Here is a 17,905-nt window from a genome sequence, read left to right as displayed (position 1 = left end):
GCACGTTTATATTTTCTGTATTATTATGGGGCATATGTGTCTCTTTCAAGTATTGATGTAATCCTGCTATAGCATGAATTAGGCCGCCAGGTGGCGGAAGCGCATACCTCTATTGTTGCCATTTGTCGAGTTGGTGGTTTTAGCAAAGACGCTGGTTTTCGCCATAAAACCGGAAATAAGAATTTCAATAAATAAAATTGCATTTAGCGAAAATCTTAGCCATAGTATATTCTTCCTGGGATTGTATATTCTGTCATTTTTATGGCGTTTGTTTTTCATTGGCTATCATATTTTGAAACTTTTAACCGGAAGTTATCTTTGGATCAGCTAGCTTGTTGGTATACGCAGTGTTGCTGTGGTTTTGTTGGGCCGAAGCAGAGCTGTCACATTTGCAAGCTAACATATTAGCCACTGTTTTGTCATGTCAAGAGCGATCTGTCCACTCACAACATAGGGCTTTGAAGGAGTTCATTTCTTCACATATCCATCTTTGGGTAGGGTCTGAGGATAGAAATCTGGGCGGAGAGCAGAAGAGTGAGATGAAATGACAACGTCAACATTACAGGTAGGCTACTGTTTGCTAGCTAACGGTACCCTGCTCCAAATGGATATAACTTGCCTTAGCCCATACAGCAGCTCGAACGCAAGCTGATGCTAAAGTCAGCTAGCGTTGTTAGCATGACAGTTTAGTTAACTAAGCCTGCGAACAGTGCTTCCAATGCATGGTGGTGAAAATAACAGTTTTAATATATATCGAACATTGCTTTACGTGCTAACTACATAATATATAACAGTATTAAATAATACTGGTTTAGGTCGTGAATTTGTAATTGCTAACTAAGTTACCGTTTAACCTCTCCGGGAGAATGTTGATAACCGTAAGAACCACTATCTGCCCGTTAGCTGGGCTGTGGCTCCTGTTCGCACACAGCCAAAATTGAATGAAAAAGCGAAGCTTTGAGTCATGGCACATTATAGTATTCTTTGCCTTAAGAAATCGCACATTATATTTTGTTTGTAGAATCACAGAAACTGCATGTACAACATGTTAAGTGTATACTGCGCTTTGTTTTGGTTGATGCTAGAGTTGTGACATGTGCAGTTGTGCATCTGTGTTTCCAACATCAATCCATCTTACATCTACATTTGCTCTCTCACTGTATTTCTCTGCATCTGTTGCAGAAAGCTATTGATCTTGTGACCAAAGCCACAGAGGAAGACAAGGCAAAGAATTATGAGGAGGCCTTACGCCTGTACCAGCATGCTGTGGAATATTTCCTACATGCCATCAAATGTAAGTACTGCAGCCTGCCTGGCAGTTCATCTAGTTTTATACGCTTATGTCGATACAAACATTGAACATTGGGTTTCATGCATATTGTCATTTGGAATGTCTTTCCTTTCAGATGAGGCCCACAGTGACAAGGCAAAGGAGAGTATTCGAGCAAAGTGTATGCAGTACCTGGACAGAGCAGAGAAGCTCAAGGACTATTTGAAAAATAAAGACAAACAGGGGAAAAAGCCTGTCAAAGAGGCACAGAGCAATGACAAGTATGCTGTCTATCTTCAGTGCTCTCAGGAAACATTTTCAAGCCTGTGGTCTTTAGTGTATTTGTGTCATCCTTTCCGTGTGTTTGTATCTGATCTAGGAGTGATAGTGATAGCGAGGGAGAAAATCCAGAGAAGAAGAAACTGCAGGAGCAGCTTATGGGTAATTAAATGTGCTATCACACAAGTTGTTTTAGAGTTTGTGTGATATTAAATCACACTGCTTTTAAATGGATTGAGAAGAAAGTAAAGAAAAATTTTGATCAAATGTAACTTTATGTTCTTGTTTATCAGTAGTAGTCTTGGTTTCAGTGGAGTTATAAGATCTTTTTTTCTGTCACACTCACAGATCTGCAATCACCTTTAAAGTAGCTCTTTTGACTGCACATCAAGGGTGGTATTGCCACTTCTAATCATGCTCTGCCTTTGTGTCTAGGTGCTATTGTAATGGAGAAGCCCAATGTTAGGTGGAATGATGTTGCTGGACTGGAGGGAGCTAAGGAAGCTCTGAAGGAAGCTGTCATTCTGCCCATCAAATTCCCTCACCTCTTTACAGGTACTGTGGGATCTTCTCTTCTCTGTCTGATTCTGTTTACACCTAATTATAGTACACTGACATCAAAAAACTAAAAAGATACTGCATGGCAGAAGTAAAGTGTGGTTTGTTTGTTATCGGTGTTTGTAGCTAAAAGGCAGATTGTCTATAGTCAAATGAGCTGAAACGCTTGGATCAGTCAACAGTAATGGGGATGCCTTATCATCAGAATCACAATCAGAAATACTTTATTGATCCCTGGGGGAAATTGTGTTATCATAATCGGTCGCAATGATACTGGAATAATTATTTAATGTTATGAATGCAATATTCCTACTTGTTGTTGTAACAGTGTCTTACCGTTGCACAGACAGAAAGCAAACAGCCACATGTAACAAAATACGATAGTATGTAAGAAGTGCAAGAAGGTTGTAACAAAAAGGAGGCAGCACAGCAAATTTATTTCACCACCTCAAGCAGAAACATCAGGTTGAGGTGAGGCGAGCTCAACCACTAGTTTAAACCAAAAATATTTTGCCAAATCTTCAAGAATATCATTAATATCGTAGATATTTGGAAATATTGTTATATGATGTTAGAGCCATATCACCCACCCCAGAATATTATCTAGCAACAATTTAGTATTTTGTGAATCATTTATTAAGCAAAGACGCGAAACATTCTCTGATTCTAGCTTCTTAAATGTGAGGATTTGTGGCTTTTCTTACTGTACTACCCTTTGTTACTGTAATTTGATACAATGTTATTGGAAAATTGAGTCTTTTGGACTGTGGGTAAAACAAAGCAACCTGAAGATGTTCTTTGGGAATATTTGATAAATGTCATTATATTACTTTATGTTGTTTTCAGTTGTCTTTGACCAAAAAAGTTGATAAAAAGTCACTTTAGGTGTTTTAACGTAATTGTCAAATGTCATCACCTCTATAGTGGCTTCTGTACTGCTATTCTTTTAGTACAAGCTTTCCATCCATGTGGTTTGACATCAGGTAACTGTTTTAATGTTAATCTCCATTTCTGTTTTACTAGTGGCTTATGGTGGACTTGAACAGGTTGTTGAACAATACCCTGATCCATGTGCTGCCATATGACCAACATTACTTCTGGTCTCTTTGTTGTCAGGCAAGCGGACTCCGTGGAGAGGCATCCTGCTGTTTGGTCCTCCGGGGACGGGGAAGTCGTACCTGGCTAAGGCCGTGGCCACCGAGGCCAATAACTCCACCTTCTTCTCTGTCTCCTCCTCAGACCTCATGTCCAAGTGGCTGGGAGAGAGTGAGAAGTACGTCTCTTGCCGTTGTTATTATTGCTATAGAAACAGTGTGGTATTTGTTATTATTCAAAAGGTTTCACCTTTTTCAACAGATTTTCAATATTACAAAAATAGCAATAGTTAATTGTGATAAAATAAAGTGATAAAATTTTTGAAGCTGCTCAAACGCAGTGTAATGTTGGATTATAAGATGTCCACAACCCCCAGTAAATCCATTTCCAGCCCAGACTTGCAGCATTCACAGTCTTTGTTAGGGACATACCCCTTTTTATGCTCACAGTCACTAGTGCCACCTTTAACCTGATAATCTTGAGGTCTTTAAATAAATGTCTGTTAAGTCACCTAATGAGGTAACCATGATGAAGTAACATAATGGTGTTTCAGCCACTGATTAAAGTGTTGCAATATTTATATATTTGTGTAGTACGAGCTAGGTGTTGGTGGTGATGTTCCTGGAAAAATGCGATATTAAGTTAGTGCTCATGCAAAGCAAACTTTTTCTTCTGCTGCAGCTGCACATTAAAAGTGTTCAGCTGGCGAACGCAAGTGGATTTTTGTTACAAAGTAGTCGCAGTAAATGTCATGTGCAGCGTATAACCACATCACACAAGGACAGAAAAAGAACTATTATGTCCTGCCTTTTGCATTAAACTGCTGTGACCTGTAGTATTAAATTGTACTTTATGTTCCAATCTGTAGGTGTCGCCAAATCCACTTGGACCTAAATTGCCACTTTAATATTACTGCTCTTGTGTTTCTCTGTCTCGTTTTCTCCGTCTTTCTCTGTATCTCCCAGGCTGGTGAAGAACTTGTTTGACCTGGCTCGGCAGCACAAACCATCAATCATCTTCATTGATGAGGTGGATTCGCTGTGCGGCTCCAGGAACGAGAACGAGAGCGAGGCTGCCCGCCGCATCAAGACAGAGTTCTTGGTCCAGATGCAGGGTGGGCCAGATGAAATGAGCAATGTACAATGATAAAGCACAATGAAGAATATGCAATGTCAGGTCATAGATACTGCAGAAGTGACAATAGAAAAGTGCAAAAGTCATCTTAAATATGCAAATGCATGAATGCTGAGGAAGTGCACACAGAGTTGACCAAAGCTCTCTGATTTTTCTAGGTGTGGGAAACAACAATGATGGTATCCTAGTGCTGGGAGCCACCAATATCCCATGGGTGCTAGACGCTGCCATCCGCAGGAGGTCAGAGGTCCCTTCAGCACCCCACAGTTAAATGTGTTTGTCTTGCCCTGAGTTTGTTTTATGAGTTTTTATAGGCAGATTTCACTGCAGCTGTGCACTATGAAAAAAACATTTGATTCAGGACAACTGGAGTATGTTCTGAGTCTCTAAGTTAAATCAAAGGTTATTGCAATGGCATATCGTTGATCTTCACATCTCAGCGGCACATTGTTATTTTCCACCAGTACTGCTTGCCAATGACTTTCGGTCACTGGCAAGCAGTACTGCATGGGAGCTGTGCAGAAAATCAGCAGCAATTGTTCTTACACAAGTGGATTTCAGTAGTCATTCAAAGACATCAACAGTGTTCTATGTCTTTTCAGAGTCTGTGGGAAGTTATGACAGTGCAGTACAAAGTAACAGAACAAGGTTTACCTGAACTCTTACACACTTAATTTAAACTGACAATTCACATGACTTATACAAGTGTCTGCAGGTCCTAATACATATCAGAGCAGCTTGAATCATCTACATTTAGGGCCTCAAATTAATACTGTAGCTTCTCTCAAGTGATTGGAAATTGTACCTACACTGTCGAGCTGTGGTCGAGTCTGAAATATGATCTGTGTTCAGTCTTGCTGCTTCGCTAAATACAATTCTGAAATACTGTCCTGCATTTGTACATTCCTCTCTCTCTGAGAGTTTATCTACATTATGTTCAGGGCTCTCTTTGTTCTAACGTTTATCCCCAGGCTACTTTTCACAGGTTTCTGAATGTAAACCATTTATGTAATCTATGTTTTGTGTCAGATTTGAGAAGCGTATCTACATCCCTCTGCCGGAGGAGCCAGCTCGGGCTCAAATGTTTCGTCTTCATCTGGGCAACACGCCGCACAGCCTGAGCGAGGCCGACCTGCGGCAGCTCGCACACAAAACAGACGGCTACTCCGGCGCTGACATCAGCATCATCGTCCGGGATGCTCTCATGCAGCCTGTTAGGAAGGTCCAGTCCGCCACGCACTTCAAAAAGGTGACATCATTAGAAACCAAAGAAATAAAAAAACATGTTCAAGCACACATTAGTCTAATGTCTGTTATGGATAATGTCTTTTTTTTTCCTTTCTCCTGCAGGTTCGCGGTCCATCCCGAAGCAACAACCAGGTGATGGTGGACGACCTCTTGACTCCTTGTTCCCCTGGTGACCCTGCGGCCATAGAGATGACCTGGATGGATGTGCCTAGTGATAAGCTACTGGAGCCCATAGTCTGCATGGTGAGATACTCGCATATTAATGAACAATACAGAAACGGTCAACAATGCTGCATCTCTTTATTTCAGACCTTCACAGTAACAACAACAACATGTTGCCTTGTGCTCCTTATTATAAACCTCGTTCCAGAATAAGTTGAGATGCTGTGTAAAATGTAAATTAAAAGCAGAATGCAGTGATTTGCAAGTGAACTGTGTGTTCCTGAGCTGTGATTCCCAGCCAGGGGTAGTATAATTAAAAATGTGTTAAGAATAATTAAGAATGTGTGAAAGCTAGCTAACAAGAGAGCTGACAAGATGAAATGGTGAGCTAAAATAATTGGTTAATAATTAAAAGTAATACACTAAAGTTAATGAATAAATAGTTTCCCAGTTTTACAATTCCATGTGGTCGTAGTACAAATGCAGACTTGACGACATTTAACTAAACACTGATGGTTCAATTGTATGAAACTATTGTAACATCCAGTAATATTTTTATATGGACATTTTACTTTGAAATGAATTCAGAGTAACACATTTGAAACATAACTGGTGGTATTGAAGGGGCACTCGAGTTCATCTGCCTGGGCTGTGCGAGGTACGTCTTACAAAACAGTTTGGAACCACAACTCTATCCATCGATCCATCATATCCATCCTTGACTGTGAACGACTGAGCCTTTCACGGACCCCCTTTCACACCCAGTCGTGATCCTATCTCCTGTTATCAATGAACCTGTTTACCTGTGGAATGTTCCCAGCAGGTGTTTTCTTAGCTGTACACAGCTTTGTCAGCTTATTGTAGCCCCCTGACCCAACTTGTTTGAGACGTGTTGCTGGCATCAAGACCAGAATAAACAGATATTCATAAAAATCAATTAAGTTGATCTGGAACAACATAAAATATGTTGTCTTTCTGTAAGTACAATTGAGTATGTCAAAAAGGTTTTGCGTATTATCACATTCTGTTTCACGTTTCACACAGCACGCAAACTGTTGTGGAATCGGGGTTGTATATGCCATACAGTGCTGCTCGCTACAACACTGATGCACAGCACCAGTATCAGTCACAAAACCTCCTAGCTGTATGCTAAATGTTTTTCAGACATAATGGATCATGTTTAAATTATAACATGGTTCACAGTATCAGAATTCAGAAAATCCGACAGGAGGTAAAGTGATGGAGAACTTGAATATTTACAAACCGAAATGATTTGTGTCTCTGCTTCCATTGCAGTCGGACATGCTGCGCTCTCTGTCCACCACCCGTCCCACAGTCAACACTGAAGATCTGCTGAAAGTCAAGAAGTTCACAGAGGACTTTGGGATGGAGGGCTGAGAGACAGAGCCCCATCCCACCCTTCCCCACCTCTCCAAAGTCCGCCTGAAGGATCAAACTGCTCCCGACAGCACTCACCCCACCCGTCAACTGCTGTACCATCCTGTAAGCTTTCATCTCTCAGCTGAGCACTTGGTTCACTGCCTCCCGTGGATTTCAGAATAAATGACTGGTCTGCTCGAACTAGGAAGGAAATCTTGCATTTTTTTTTACTTCTGATCAGCTAGGCCACTATTTTTGAATCCTTGGAGGAAGTTGACCAAATGCTGCAATAGAAAATCTTGGTGTGATTTGGTAGTTGGACAGTAGAGCCCCATATCTTTACTCCATTTCAGACAAAGTTTAGTTACAAAGCAGCCACTACAGCGTATTCACTACAAGAACTCACCTAACCTGCATCGATGTGAGGAAAGCTGCATTTGAATCTAAACTCTAGATTCTATCTGACTGAAGGACTGTACATTTTGTTGCCATTGTGCACTTTGCGTTGGATTGCAATGAAGGACACTGACATTTGAAGAAGAAACAAGAACAAGAAAATAAGAAAATAGCCCTCCTGCCAGGCATGCGAGTGTGTGAATGCATCTAAGTGTTTTTATTAAACTTGCGTGTCTTAATGTATTTGTCTCTATGTTGAGAGCCCTGTTATTTTGTTATTTGATGAAGAGCTCAATTATTTGATCTTCGCTGCCTCGTGTCCCTCTGCAGCTCTTTGTGTATGTATGTCAGGCCTGTACATCAGCGCTAGCAGCAGTCTGAGCGAAGCTTCAGTATTTACAGGAGACAAGCTTGACTGAGAACCAAGCACCACATTTTTCAATCCAAAAACTTGAAAAGATTTTTAAAAACTCAGTGTTAATCCTCTATGTGCCCTTGAGAAAATAGTTTCATCACAGGGTTTATTTAGTAGCCATTCTGGACATTTTGGTCATGTGACATGGTCTTCCTCTGCAGATGGAGTTTGCCCATTTGTAGTAGTATCGTACATGTTCAAATTTCCATGTTTTTCTGCAAGTGTTGGCTTAAAGCCTGAGCTTTAAAGTTCATGGTTGACACTGAAAACAGCAGATGATCCATTTATTAACAGTGCTTGAGCTTTCATTTATATCACATGTTCATCACCACAGTTGATAAGTCAGTGTGGATGAGAAGTCTATTAAGTTTTCAGAAGAATTCTGTGGAAACGCTTCATCACTCTGAATCTGCTGAGGAAGATCATGTGGCATAATTGAAAGCCCCGGGACAGCTACTAAATAGACCTAGTTTGTGTTTTATCTCTCTGTACCGTCTTCCTTTTTGGATTTTCTTATACTCAAGTTTGTGTTTCTCTCAGTCTGGCCACATTTGTTTGAGTCAGTGCTGAATGTAAAGAGAATCAAGTCAAACATCTTTCACTGTCAACATTTTTTTATTTTGGATTGTTTGATGTGGCATATATTGTTCAACAGTGTTACAGGACACTGTACATATTTGATCACACCTATTCACACCATTTAACCGCAGTGACTATAATAGATACATTTTGTTTACATTTGAAATATTTCAAGATGAAGCTCTTGTGTGCTGTTGTTTTTGTTCCCTTTTCTTTAGAGAGAGAGACACCAAGTACACTACTGTATTGTTTTGTTACCGTTTGCTCATGTCTGGCTCCCCTTCTCACACTCCCAGCAGTATTTGTTCTGTTGTCAGCTAGCTGACAGTAAGGAAAGCTATCTCCGCTGACCGTCGAGATGCAGAGTCACAGGTAGTCAATTTTAAATATTCTTTAAAAACAAACTGCTATTGGATGTTTGTTCTGCACCAACTCTCTGTCCTCTCACTACTGCGTCAGGCTTGTCTGACTAACTCAGTGATGGGACTTTGTTGTGATAGCTCAGTGCTGTGTGTTTGTGGAGGTACATATGGTTCAGTGCAAGGTCAGCTATTAACTTCCCTGTAAGGGAACTTCACCTGCTGCTGGCCACGTAACCATTACTACTAATTTATCCTGCATTAATAAAAACTGACATTTCAAATGAAACAAGGCACAGTTTTTGGTTTGACATGTTTATTATGTTCAATAGCCGGGGGTTTAAGCGTGTTAAGACTCTGCAGTAACACTTTCAGTATCTGTCCCACTGGGTAAACATCACGTTCCCTACATATAACCACTTCTCAGTGATTTTTACTGATGAGGCCACTTTTCATTTACAGTACATTTTGAGCCATTAAGCTGAGGCTCTTAATGCAGTTGTTTGACACTTTAGAAAATATGCTTATTTACTTTATTTGTCCAAAGTTGGAAAAGAAAAATGATGTTATCAATCTTCTTATCCAACCTACCCTTAAAGTAAATAAGCATATTTCCCCAAGTAAAACTAAGCAAACACATTCAGGATGGTTCAGATTTTTACCTCAAGGACACTTTGACAGGAGAGACGGCTGCTCATCGCCACATACTGATGACTGAGGATCAAACCTGAGATCTTGACAAGGCTGCCATTCCTTTAATTTTGACAAAAACTTTGAATCCTATTTTCAACAGTACAGTGTTAAAAAAATGGATTCAGTGTAACTGTGGGCTGAGCTCAAGCAAGCTGGTTCAGTTCCTACTTCACGTCACGGCTTTTCACAGGTTTGATTTTAGGATTGGATTGCATCAATAAATAGCAGAAACAGTTGTAATAGCCCATCTAAAATGTAACAAATGTTCAATACAATGCACACAATGCCTCATATTTATCAAGGCAAATTTGTCCTCATTGCCTTCACCTTATTTAGTGTGCAGACCTTGTCAGTAATAAAAGCATCTAGAAACCCAACAAGAGATTTCTACTGCGCGGATCTACACTGCAGAATGTGCAGTTTCAGCCTTTAGACTGGACGCTACATGTGCTAGCAAATGTGTTGGGAGTTTAGTGGCTTCAGCTGTGTTTCTGTTTGAACAGGTTTGCATTTGCTGCAAGTTCCAGATCCACGTTTCATGCTCGCAGTGTGAACAGAAACCGACATTACCGAGTGTTTCCACCATGGGGTCGTCTTTGACTCAAGTGTCTCGTCAGCACTGCTGCCTTCATCACACTTTGCTCCGTTTTGAGTGGCTCTCTGCCGGAAGAGCGGCCCGCTTGTTGCGATGGTGAGGGAAGGTTGGCATCAGCTCTGGTTCACAGGCTGCACAGAGAAGACGAGATTAATGATTTTTAGTACATCAGAGGGCAGAGACTACATCTGATACATACTGTATCTAAAATCCTTTCACTCACGTAGAGGTTTCTCTTTGAAGTAGGAACTCTCCAGACAGTCTTTGGCAGTGGCTCTGGATCAGGGGAAACAGACAAGAATCAGACACTGACATGAACATATCTGACAAAGAACTGTAGACCAACAGCTGTAAATCAGCCTTGTGTAATCATTTTTGGGTAAATACTGTAAACCCATTTGAGCCAAAAATTTTCTCATCTGTTTTTATGCATACAGATCATGTTTACTGAGTCCCATGTGAACATGATTTTCCTCCATTTTTCAGTTTTCTAGAAAATTTCATTCGAACGACTGGTAAACGTTAGTAAACGTTAACTCATTGCTTTCTAAATTGATTAAAGCCACTATTTGGTGAGATAATGTTTTACCTATGCCTGCAAAAGGTACCAAAAATATATACTACATAATACACACACACACAGAATTACTTGCAAAAACAGGAAGTTATTAGAACTACATTAAGGGCTAATAAGCTACCTCGTGTGGCCACAGGGGGCCACCATTTTGAGAAAACTATTTAATTTGAAATGGTTCTATTTTTGCAGAACAATTTCAATTTTCATCTCTCAGTTCTCAATTTTCATCTCTGTCCAGGGGCAGTAGCCACTACAAGTCCTGGTCTACCACACAGTGCAATGCAGTCAATGCTAACATTAGCTACCTCACAGCTAATATTAGCTAACAAACACTAGCAGTATTGTTGGTTACCAAATGTTAAAGCTAACCTTATGAAATACCATATTTGCTAAGGTTAGTGATGTTAGTAGTACCAAATATTTAAGTCCTACATCTCCTCATTCCTGTGTATTTGCTAGCAGTTAACTGAATCTTGTGTGTGTTGACTGAACGGTGTCAAACACTGCGGTAAGACATGTCACTGAACACTGACATTCTTAATAAGTCAGAAAAGGGTAACATCCCTGAGCGGGTGGTTGGGGGTGGTGAACCCCCAACTTCCTGATACAAAGATCAAAACTTCCGCCCTGCCATCATTCATTCTTTACACCTGTGCTTTTCTTACTGTCGCATCTTACAATATCTCCTGTGAAAAAGAGGCGTGTGTGCGTGCGTGTGTTTGTTGTGTACCGTCGCTGTGGGTTGTACATGAAGAGCAGGTTGAGCAGTCTGTGTCCAGCATCAGAGAGCCAGATGAATTTATTCTTCAGGTTGTTGTACGGCTGCTTCCTCAGACTGTACTGGCTGATGAGGGGCAGTTGAGAGAAACCCTGGAACACACATACTCACTTTGGCATATTACTCATCATCACATATCACAGAGAAAGAATTCAGGTTACGCTGACGTCTCACCGGCCAGATGTTTTCATTGGGTGTCCCCAGCAGCTGAACTATCAGGTCGACCTGCTGGATCTCAGAGGATCCAGGCAGCAGAGGTTTGTGAGCCAGCAGCTCAGCCAGGATACAGCCCACAGCCCTGCAAAGAAAACATCACAGTAAGTTCTGTGTTACCAGTAGACTCCTTATGAGCTGTGAGAGAAAGTCTGCAAAATCTCTCACAGTCATAAAGAATAAAAAAGATGCAGATAATTGAAATTGAAATTGTAAAAAAAACATCTGCGTTCTGCAGAGGAACTCATGTCCCACAATGTGATGAGTGCATGAAGTGGACTTGCACAGTGTGTATACTGCATGTTCTCACAATGCCGATGGTTGGAGACTCACCACATATCCAGGGCTGTAGTCTGGGATTTTGACCCTAGGAGGAGCTCTGGAGCTCTATACCTGCAGACAGCAGGGGGAGGGGAAGGAGAACGTATCGTGACAGAGACTCGACCAGTCTGAGGTAATGTAGCTAATAAGAGGAGGATTACTGGGAGAGATTAAAAGGAAGAGTTTCCACTGAGGCTGCACAAGGACAGTGTAAGCAACACAAGGGTCATCTTCAGTGTACAGTGACAGTCTTCTGGACATGACTTCAAATAAAGTGTAAACATGTCTGAGGAGCCCACAGACACTCACCACAGTGTGACCACTTTAGGCGTCATGGGCTGCTGGGGGATGCCGTACATCCTGGCCAACCCAAAATCAGCTAGTCACAGCAGAAACAAAAAAACAAATCCATAAGATGAAGCGTTTCCTTCGCCCATAAAGTCAGTGAGATGCTAAAGCTAAGTGGAGCTTTATTTAAGATTCTTTTTGCCCTCAGCTGAGCTTAAACAGAACAAATTCCTTCTGCTGATGAAGATCATGAAACACAGTTGACAGCTCTGGAAATAGTAAGTTAAAGATTTATTTTTGTCCAATGAATCGATTTCAGCTCGGCTCTAACATGTACTTTTTGATGCCTTAGATAAAATCCAAACAGAAAATGCATACTACTATAAAAGGTAACAAGATAAAGGATACTAAGCTGAACACACTTGAAAGACTGATTTAAAACAAGGTGGTTGCTTCTGCCGGCCTATGGTTTTCAGGAATCTCAATCCCACACACACACACACACACACACACACACACACATCCCTGCTGCTGTAAGTAGAGCACCAAACATGTATCAAGCAGTGGGTGAAAACAGTACCTGACAAATGCATTATTTACTCTTACTGTTTGAGTAACATTTGCTGCTACAGTAACCATTACTGAGCCTTTTTTAAAAATACTGAACTATATTTGCAAGTTATCATGACCAGTCCAGACAGGATGCAGAAGACTGTCAGATTTTCTTCTTGATGAAAGAAGGATTAAGGATTGAAGCAGAGATAATGTTAATTGTATGTTGTATGTTTAGTTCATTTCAAATTAGGGAATATATAAACTTGAATTTACATAAAATGATAAAATGAACCTGTTTTACATAAAGGGATGAGCAGTCAGAAGAAAAGAGGTAAGTAAATAATCTAAGGCAGTCATTGTCAGAGAGAGACACAGAGGTCAGAGGCCAGCACCGGGAGAGTCTGGAGCGTATGCTATCACATGTATAATGTCACTCCAGTGAGAGCTGCAGAGGTGGTTATGGTAATGATGATGACTCACCGATCTTAACGCAGCCCTTGTCTGTCATCAGCAGATTAGACACCTTCAGATCCCTGATGATAAGATTGAAGAGGACAGTGAGCCAGCTGCCAGACCACATGATATCACTCATCACATCTTGTGGAGATGGATTCAAAACTGTGTTTCACACACAGCTTTAACTCTTTCTGAGCTCATCGGCACATCTTTTGTGCTGACACCATTGAATGTGTTGGCAACTTTTTTTTTCGTTTCCCAGAATAATGCTCAACAGCCTCAAGAGAGGACACCCTAACAACTTGTTGAATCATGGCAAGAAGGTCAAAAAGCCAAAATACATTGAAATTTAAAATAAATAATAAATAAAGGCTATGTTTCTAAATTTATCTATACCTCAAAATATTTTTTTAGATTTCTCATAAAATGTGTGTATGTACTGATTGGATTAGATGCTTTTTAATATATAGTAACAAAGTATCAATACTATTTGACAACCTTATATTCATACTTTGTCCAAACATAGTACTTCCAAAGACCTAAGCATGCTTTCATGTGAATTTACTTAAATCTGCACAGACAGCCAGTAACCCAAGCCATCATGATGTGGTATGATGGTTTTGTAGTCCATAGATTAAATAAGTCATTAAGACAGCTGAAGATATAGTTAGATAGCTGACAGGGTGACATTATAGACACATAAATGTACTGAGTTAAAAATTTAGACAAAGAGCAAGTTTTAATCTTTAATCTAATCACTTTTTAATATAGATACAATGATACAACGAGAGAGTTAGTTGTTGAGTTTCCACTAAATGTCTGTGACTGACCTGTGTATAATGAAGTTGTGGTGGAGATACTCCAGGCCTCTGAGCAACTGAAGGACTATGCACTTTACCTGAGAAAGAACAGAAGAAAATATTATGATGCAGAGAGCGCAGACTGACCCAGCAAACAAGGAGCCACGCAGATCAAATCAGGGATTAGTCTTGTCAGAGGGACGTACACCCATCAGCCACTGCCTTAAACCCACTGATCAGAGCCCCAAGGAACCTACGAAATACCAGCCAGGTGGTTTTAATGTTGTGGCTGATGGGTGTATGGCTACAACCTGGGCTCTACTTAGTCTACGAGATACCTCAGATTTATCATGGGACAGGTTATCCAAAACCAAGCTCAGAAACTATGGGTGGGTAAACTATGGTTTCCTGAGAGAATCGGATTTGAATATCAGACGTACAAACTTAATTCATTCAGTCATTCATTCACGTCCTACCTGAGCCTCAGAGAATGGTGTCTGCATGTTTTCCAGCAGACTGGCCAAATCCTGCTCACAGTAACTCATCACCAGAAATAGACTGTACAAAAAAAAGGTGATCATGTGTTAAATGGACAGGGTACAACGATCAGTGGTGACTAATGTTACAGTTGGGACAGCATGAAAACACAGTCCAGGTCTGATCTGATGGCTCCAATAGTGGAGATTCTTACAAAGAGTGGTGCAGCGATAACTGTTAATGTAGAAAGTTCATGCTTGTGAACTCTGTGACATGTATGTACCTAAACACCATTGTGGTATAATGTGTGTGTGTGTGTGTGTGTGTGTGTGTGTGTGCATGTGCATGCATGTGTGTGAACTACCTCTCCAGCTGGCTGCCAACAACCACTTCTTTCAGCTCCACTATGTTGGGATGTCTCAGCCTCAGCAATAAGGTGATCTCTCTAAGACTACTGATGGGGATCCCTGACAGAGAAAGAGCAGGTTCAGCAGCTCATTTTAACCAACCAAACTACAGAAACAAAACCAGGAATTAAACTGTTCAGGGATTTTGGACATCATGGGACAATTCCCGCAAAAAAAAACAAAAAACAAAAAAAAAAACTCTCAGAATTCAATTTATTAATTAATTAGCTGGTCCAGCGATGTGTTCCAGAGCATGATGTGTTTCCTTAATGCAAAACAACATGAGTCATATATGAGTCAGCATTAAAGAAGCACTCTTACCATCTTTCTCTTTGTCCATCCGGACCTTCTTCAGTGCTACAATCTCATCTGACTTGGTGTCTCGGGCTCTGTCTGTATGAAGAAGACAAAACAGTTTATCTATTGAGCACTTGTTAATGAAGTGCTCTTTTAATTACCTGCTTGAACCCAACATTAATGACTTACACACAATGCCATAAGTTCCTTCTCCAATGCGATTGAGTTTCTCAAACTCTCTGACACTTCTGCAGCTACCAAACTGAAACAGAGCGAAAAGATAAAGAGAGGGCACAGAAGAAGACTGTACATAGTCACTGCATTTCTCTGGATCACTCCATGTGACATACAGCTCTTTTATGTGTTCACCTTAAGTGTGAATATTCAGGGCAACTACAGTGAATATTTAGTGAGGCTTAAGTGAAACGATGATCAACAAGAACCCAATAAAGACATCTAATGGTGATTATCAAAACCGTCACCTTGAGCCTTTAAGAAGAATTGGCTCTGTGGGGAATTTGCCATTAACTCAACAGGAAAAACGACATTCTCGTATCTTGCAGGATACCTCTTTTAGGTATCCCGCAGGTGAGCACACTGAGGATTCACCAAGGAAACACTGGATGACGTGGACAGTTTCTGCTTTAATGCAGGCTTATCTGTTGGTGGAAACCAATAATGAGATTGGCTGCTGCTGACTGGAGTAGTGAAGTGTACAGACCTTAACGTTACCTTGAGCATTAAGTAAATCAGAAGAAGATGTGCCTCACTAATTACTTTTCCACAATATGCACTAAGAAGCTCAGGTAACAAGCTCATTACCAAACTCCATTTAAAAATCTGCAGTTTTAATAACTGTCTAGCTAACATTCGCCTGGGGAGCTGCTAAGAAACACCAGCCCATTATTGGTAGCTCTAAAGTGCATGTGTATCGCTGAAATTTCAATTCGTACAGTGGAGCACAGTAGTGGGTTCGCTGTGCTCTCGCTTGCTATTAACGTTACACAGCCCTGTAGGAGGGTTGTGATTGTACTGAGCAAAAGTGAACACAGTGACATTGTCCTGTTATATATAACGTTGTAGTGGCCAAATATATGCCGAATTTCTGACTAGATCATCTGCATTTGTGATAGACGTTTACTTGCTCTACGATTGGTGTATCGCAGCTGATAAACTGGATAACATATAAACTACGAGATTCCTAAGCAGTTTGGAGTAACTCCTTCCCCACACAGTGCCACGGAGCTTACCCTGTCATTTTGAGGCACTGTGAATGTTTTATTGTTTTTAATGGACTTGAGCTTTATAGGGTCCGGTTCGTCCTCTCCTACGGTGTCCATTCGTTCACTTGAGTTTTCAGCCTCAGAAGACACGAATATCCTCCCTTTTATGACTGTAATGGCTTCAACTCGACAAGCAGCAGTTCATGGGCGCCGCCATACTGTTTTGCTCCGAGCCACGAAAGGGACAACCAATTGCTTTCCCGGAGTTTGAACCGGCTGGGATACCTTATGTAAACACGTCCTTTGCGCGGTTCTGGGTGATATTTGTGAAGTCCATTTTGAGTCCTTCTTTGAATTCTGCGATAAAGAAAAAATACACACGTGTAGGTTTTTTAACATTTAAACCCATCTGATGATGCGGTCACACGAGTCCTCACATACAATTATGAGGAACATATGCTATTTATTGTGCTATTTATTGTTGTCAGTGAGCATGGGTGTAGTGACAGTAACAGTAAGGTCAGTACTTAAAGGGCTACACAAAAAATGTACTGCATATAGTTTTCTTGTTTTTACACACAGAGCAGTTCAGATTACCTTCGGAGGCAGGACATGCTGAGTCACTTTTTGGTCATGAATTTCCTCCCCACTACAATGGGTGTGGAAGAAGGCCTCCGTTCTTTGACAGCATCAGCTATAGTCATGCTGGACTGTGAGACATAGATGTCCTCTCGTGACGGAGCTGTGATGAGGATTGCGGGTGGACCGGAAGAGAAGTTAGCTGAAACTGACTCAGTAGACTGTGAGACGGACGGTCTCTCTGTAACGGACCGAGAGAAAATGACTGACATATCTAAGGTGGAAGATGCACACTGACTGACACCACATATCAGTCTGGTACACATTTGTATTGTCATCCTATTATTGAAGCTTTGTGGAACCAATATGCACTCAGTCAGGGTAAACGGTCATAAGATAAGATAATGAACCCAATGAAGTTATGAAAGTGCTCCTTACCAACACCCCATCTACTCCCGCTGCTATTTTAATTTCCTGTATACTAAATTTAGCCCTCACAGATAGATGAGTGAACACTGGACTGTCACTGGCCTGGAACCGACCTACAGGTCAGATGAGGTATACCTGCTGACTGAAGGATTTTCAGCAGTGTGTGTGTGTGTTAGTCTGCATGTGCGCTGTGTTTCTGTTCAGCATGAAGAGGAACAGCACCTTTTAAATTGGATTGGGCTAATTTTTTAATAGTGTTAGGGCTGTGTCTACCTCATACAGTTCTACACAGAGGAACAACGATTATCATTAATGATGATCATCAACTATTCTCAATACATT

General features: G+C 40.9%; 2 protein-coding genes across 2 annotated transcripts; one reads left to right on the top strand and one right to left on the bottom strand.

Annotated features, from left to right (window-relative positions):
• The first annotated feature begins 183 nt into the window (after positions 1-183).
• Positions 184-9,164, top strand: vps4a (vacuolar protein sorting 4 homolog A). Its single transcript, XM_046395246.1, has 11 exons — positions 184-565; positions 1,183-1,294; positions 1,407-1,551; positions 1,650-1,711; positions 1,985-2,104; positions 3,224-3,380; positions 4,168-4,316; positions 4,495-4,576; positions 5,366-5,585; positions 5,687-5,827; positions 7,043-9,164. Exons 1-11 carry the CDS (start codon positions 545-547, stop codon positions 7,142-7,144), a joined length of 1,311 nt encoding a protein of 436 aa, XP_046251202.1. The 5' UTR covers positions 184-544; the 3' UTR covers positions 7,145-9,164.
• Positions 9,165-9,638: 474 nt separating this feature from the next.
• Positions 9,639-17,345, bottom strand: cdk10 (cyclin-dependent kinase 10). The gene is made up of 14 exons (XM_046395247.1): positions 17,153-17,345; positions 16,583-16,912; positions 15,522-15,594; positions 15,357-15,428; positions 14,993-15,095; positions 14,628-14,709; positions 14,182-14,249; positions 13,376-13,428; positions 12,362-12,431; positions 12,065-12,124; positions 11,693-11,816; positions 11,471-11,610; positions 10,387-10,439; positions 9,639-10,294 (listed from the first exon to the last, which is right to left on the bottom strand). The coding sequence occupies exons 2-14, from the start codon at positions 16,670-16,672 to the stop codon at positions 10,200-10,202; spliced, it is 1,083 nt and encodes a 360-aa protein (XP_046251203.1). The 5' UTR covers positions 16,673-16,912; positions 17,153-17,345; the 3' UTR covers positions 9,639-10,199.
• Between the last annotated feature and the right edge of the window lie 560 nt (positions 17,346-17,905).

The sequence above is a fragment of the Scatophagus argus genome, chromosome 7 (assembly GCF_020382885.2).
Source record: "Scatophagus argus isolate fScaArg1 chromosome 7, fScaArg1.pri, whole genome shotgun sequence".
Classification (NCBI taxonomy): domain Eukaryota; kingdom Metazoa; phylum Chordata; class Actinopteri; family Scatophagidae; genus Scatophagus; species Scatophagus argus.
This window is presented reverse-complemented; position numbering and strand designations above follow the sequence as displayed.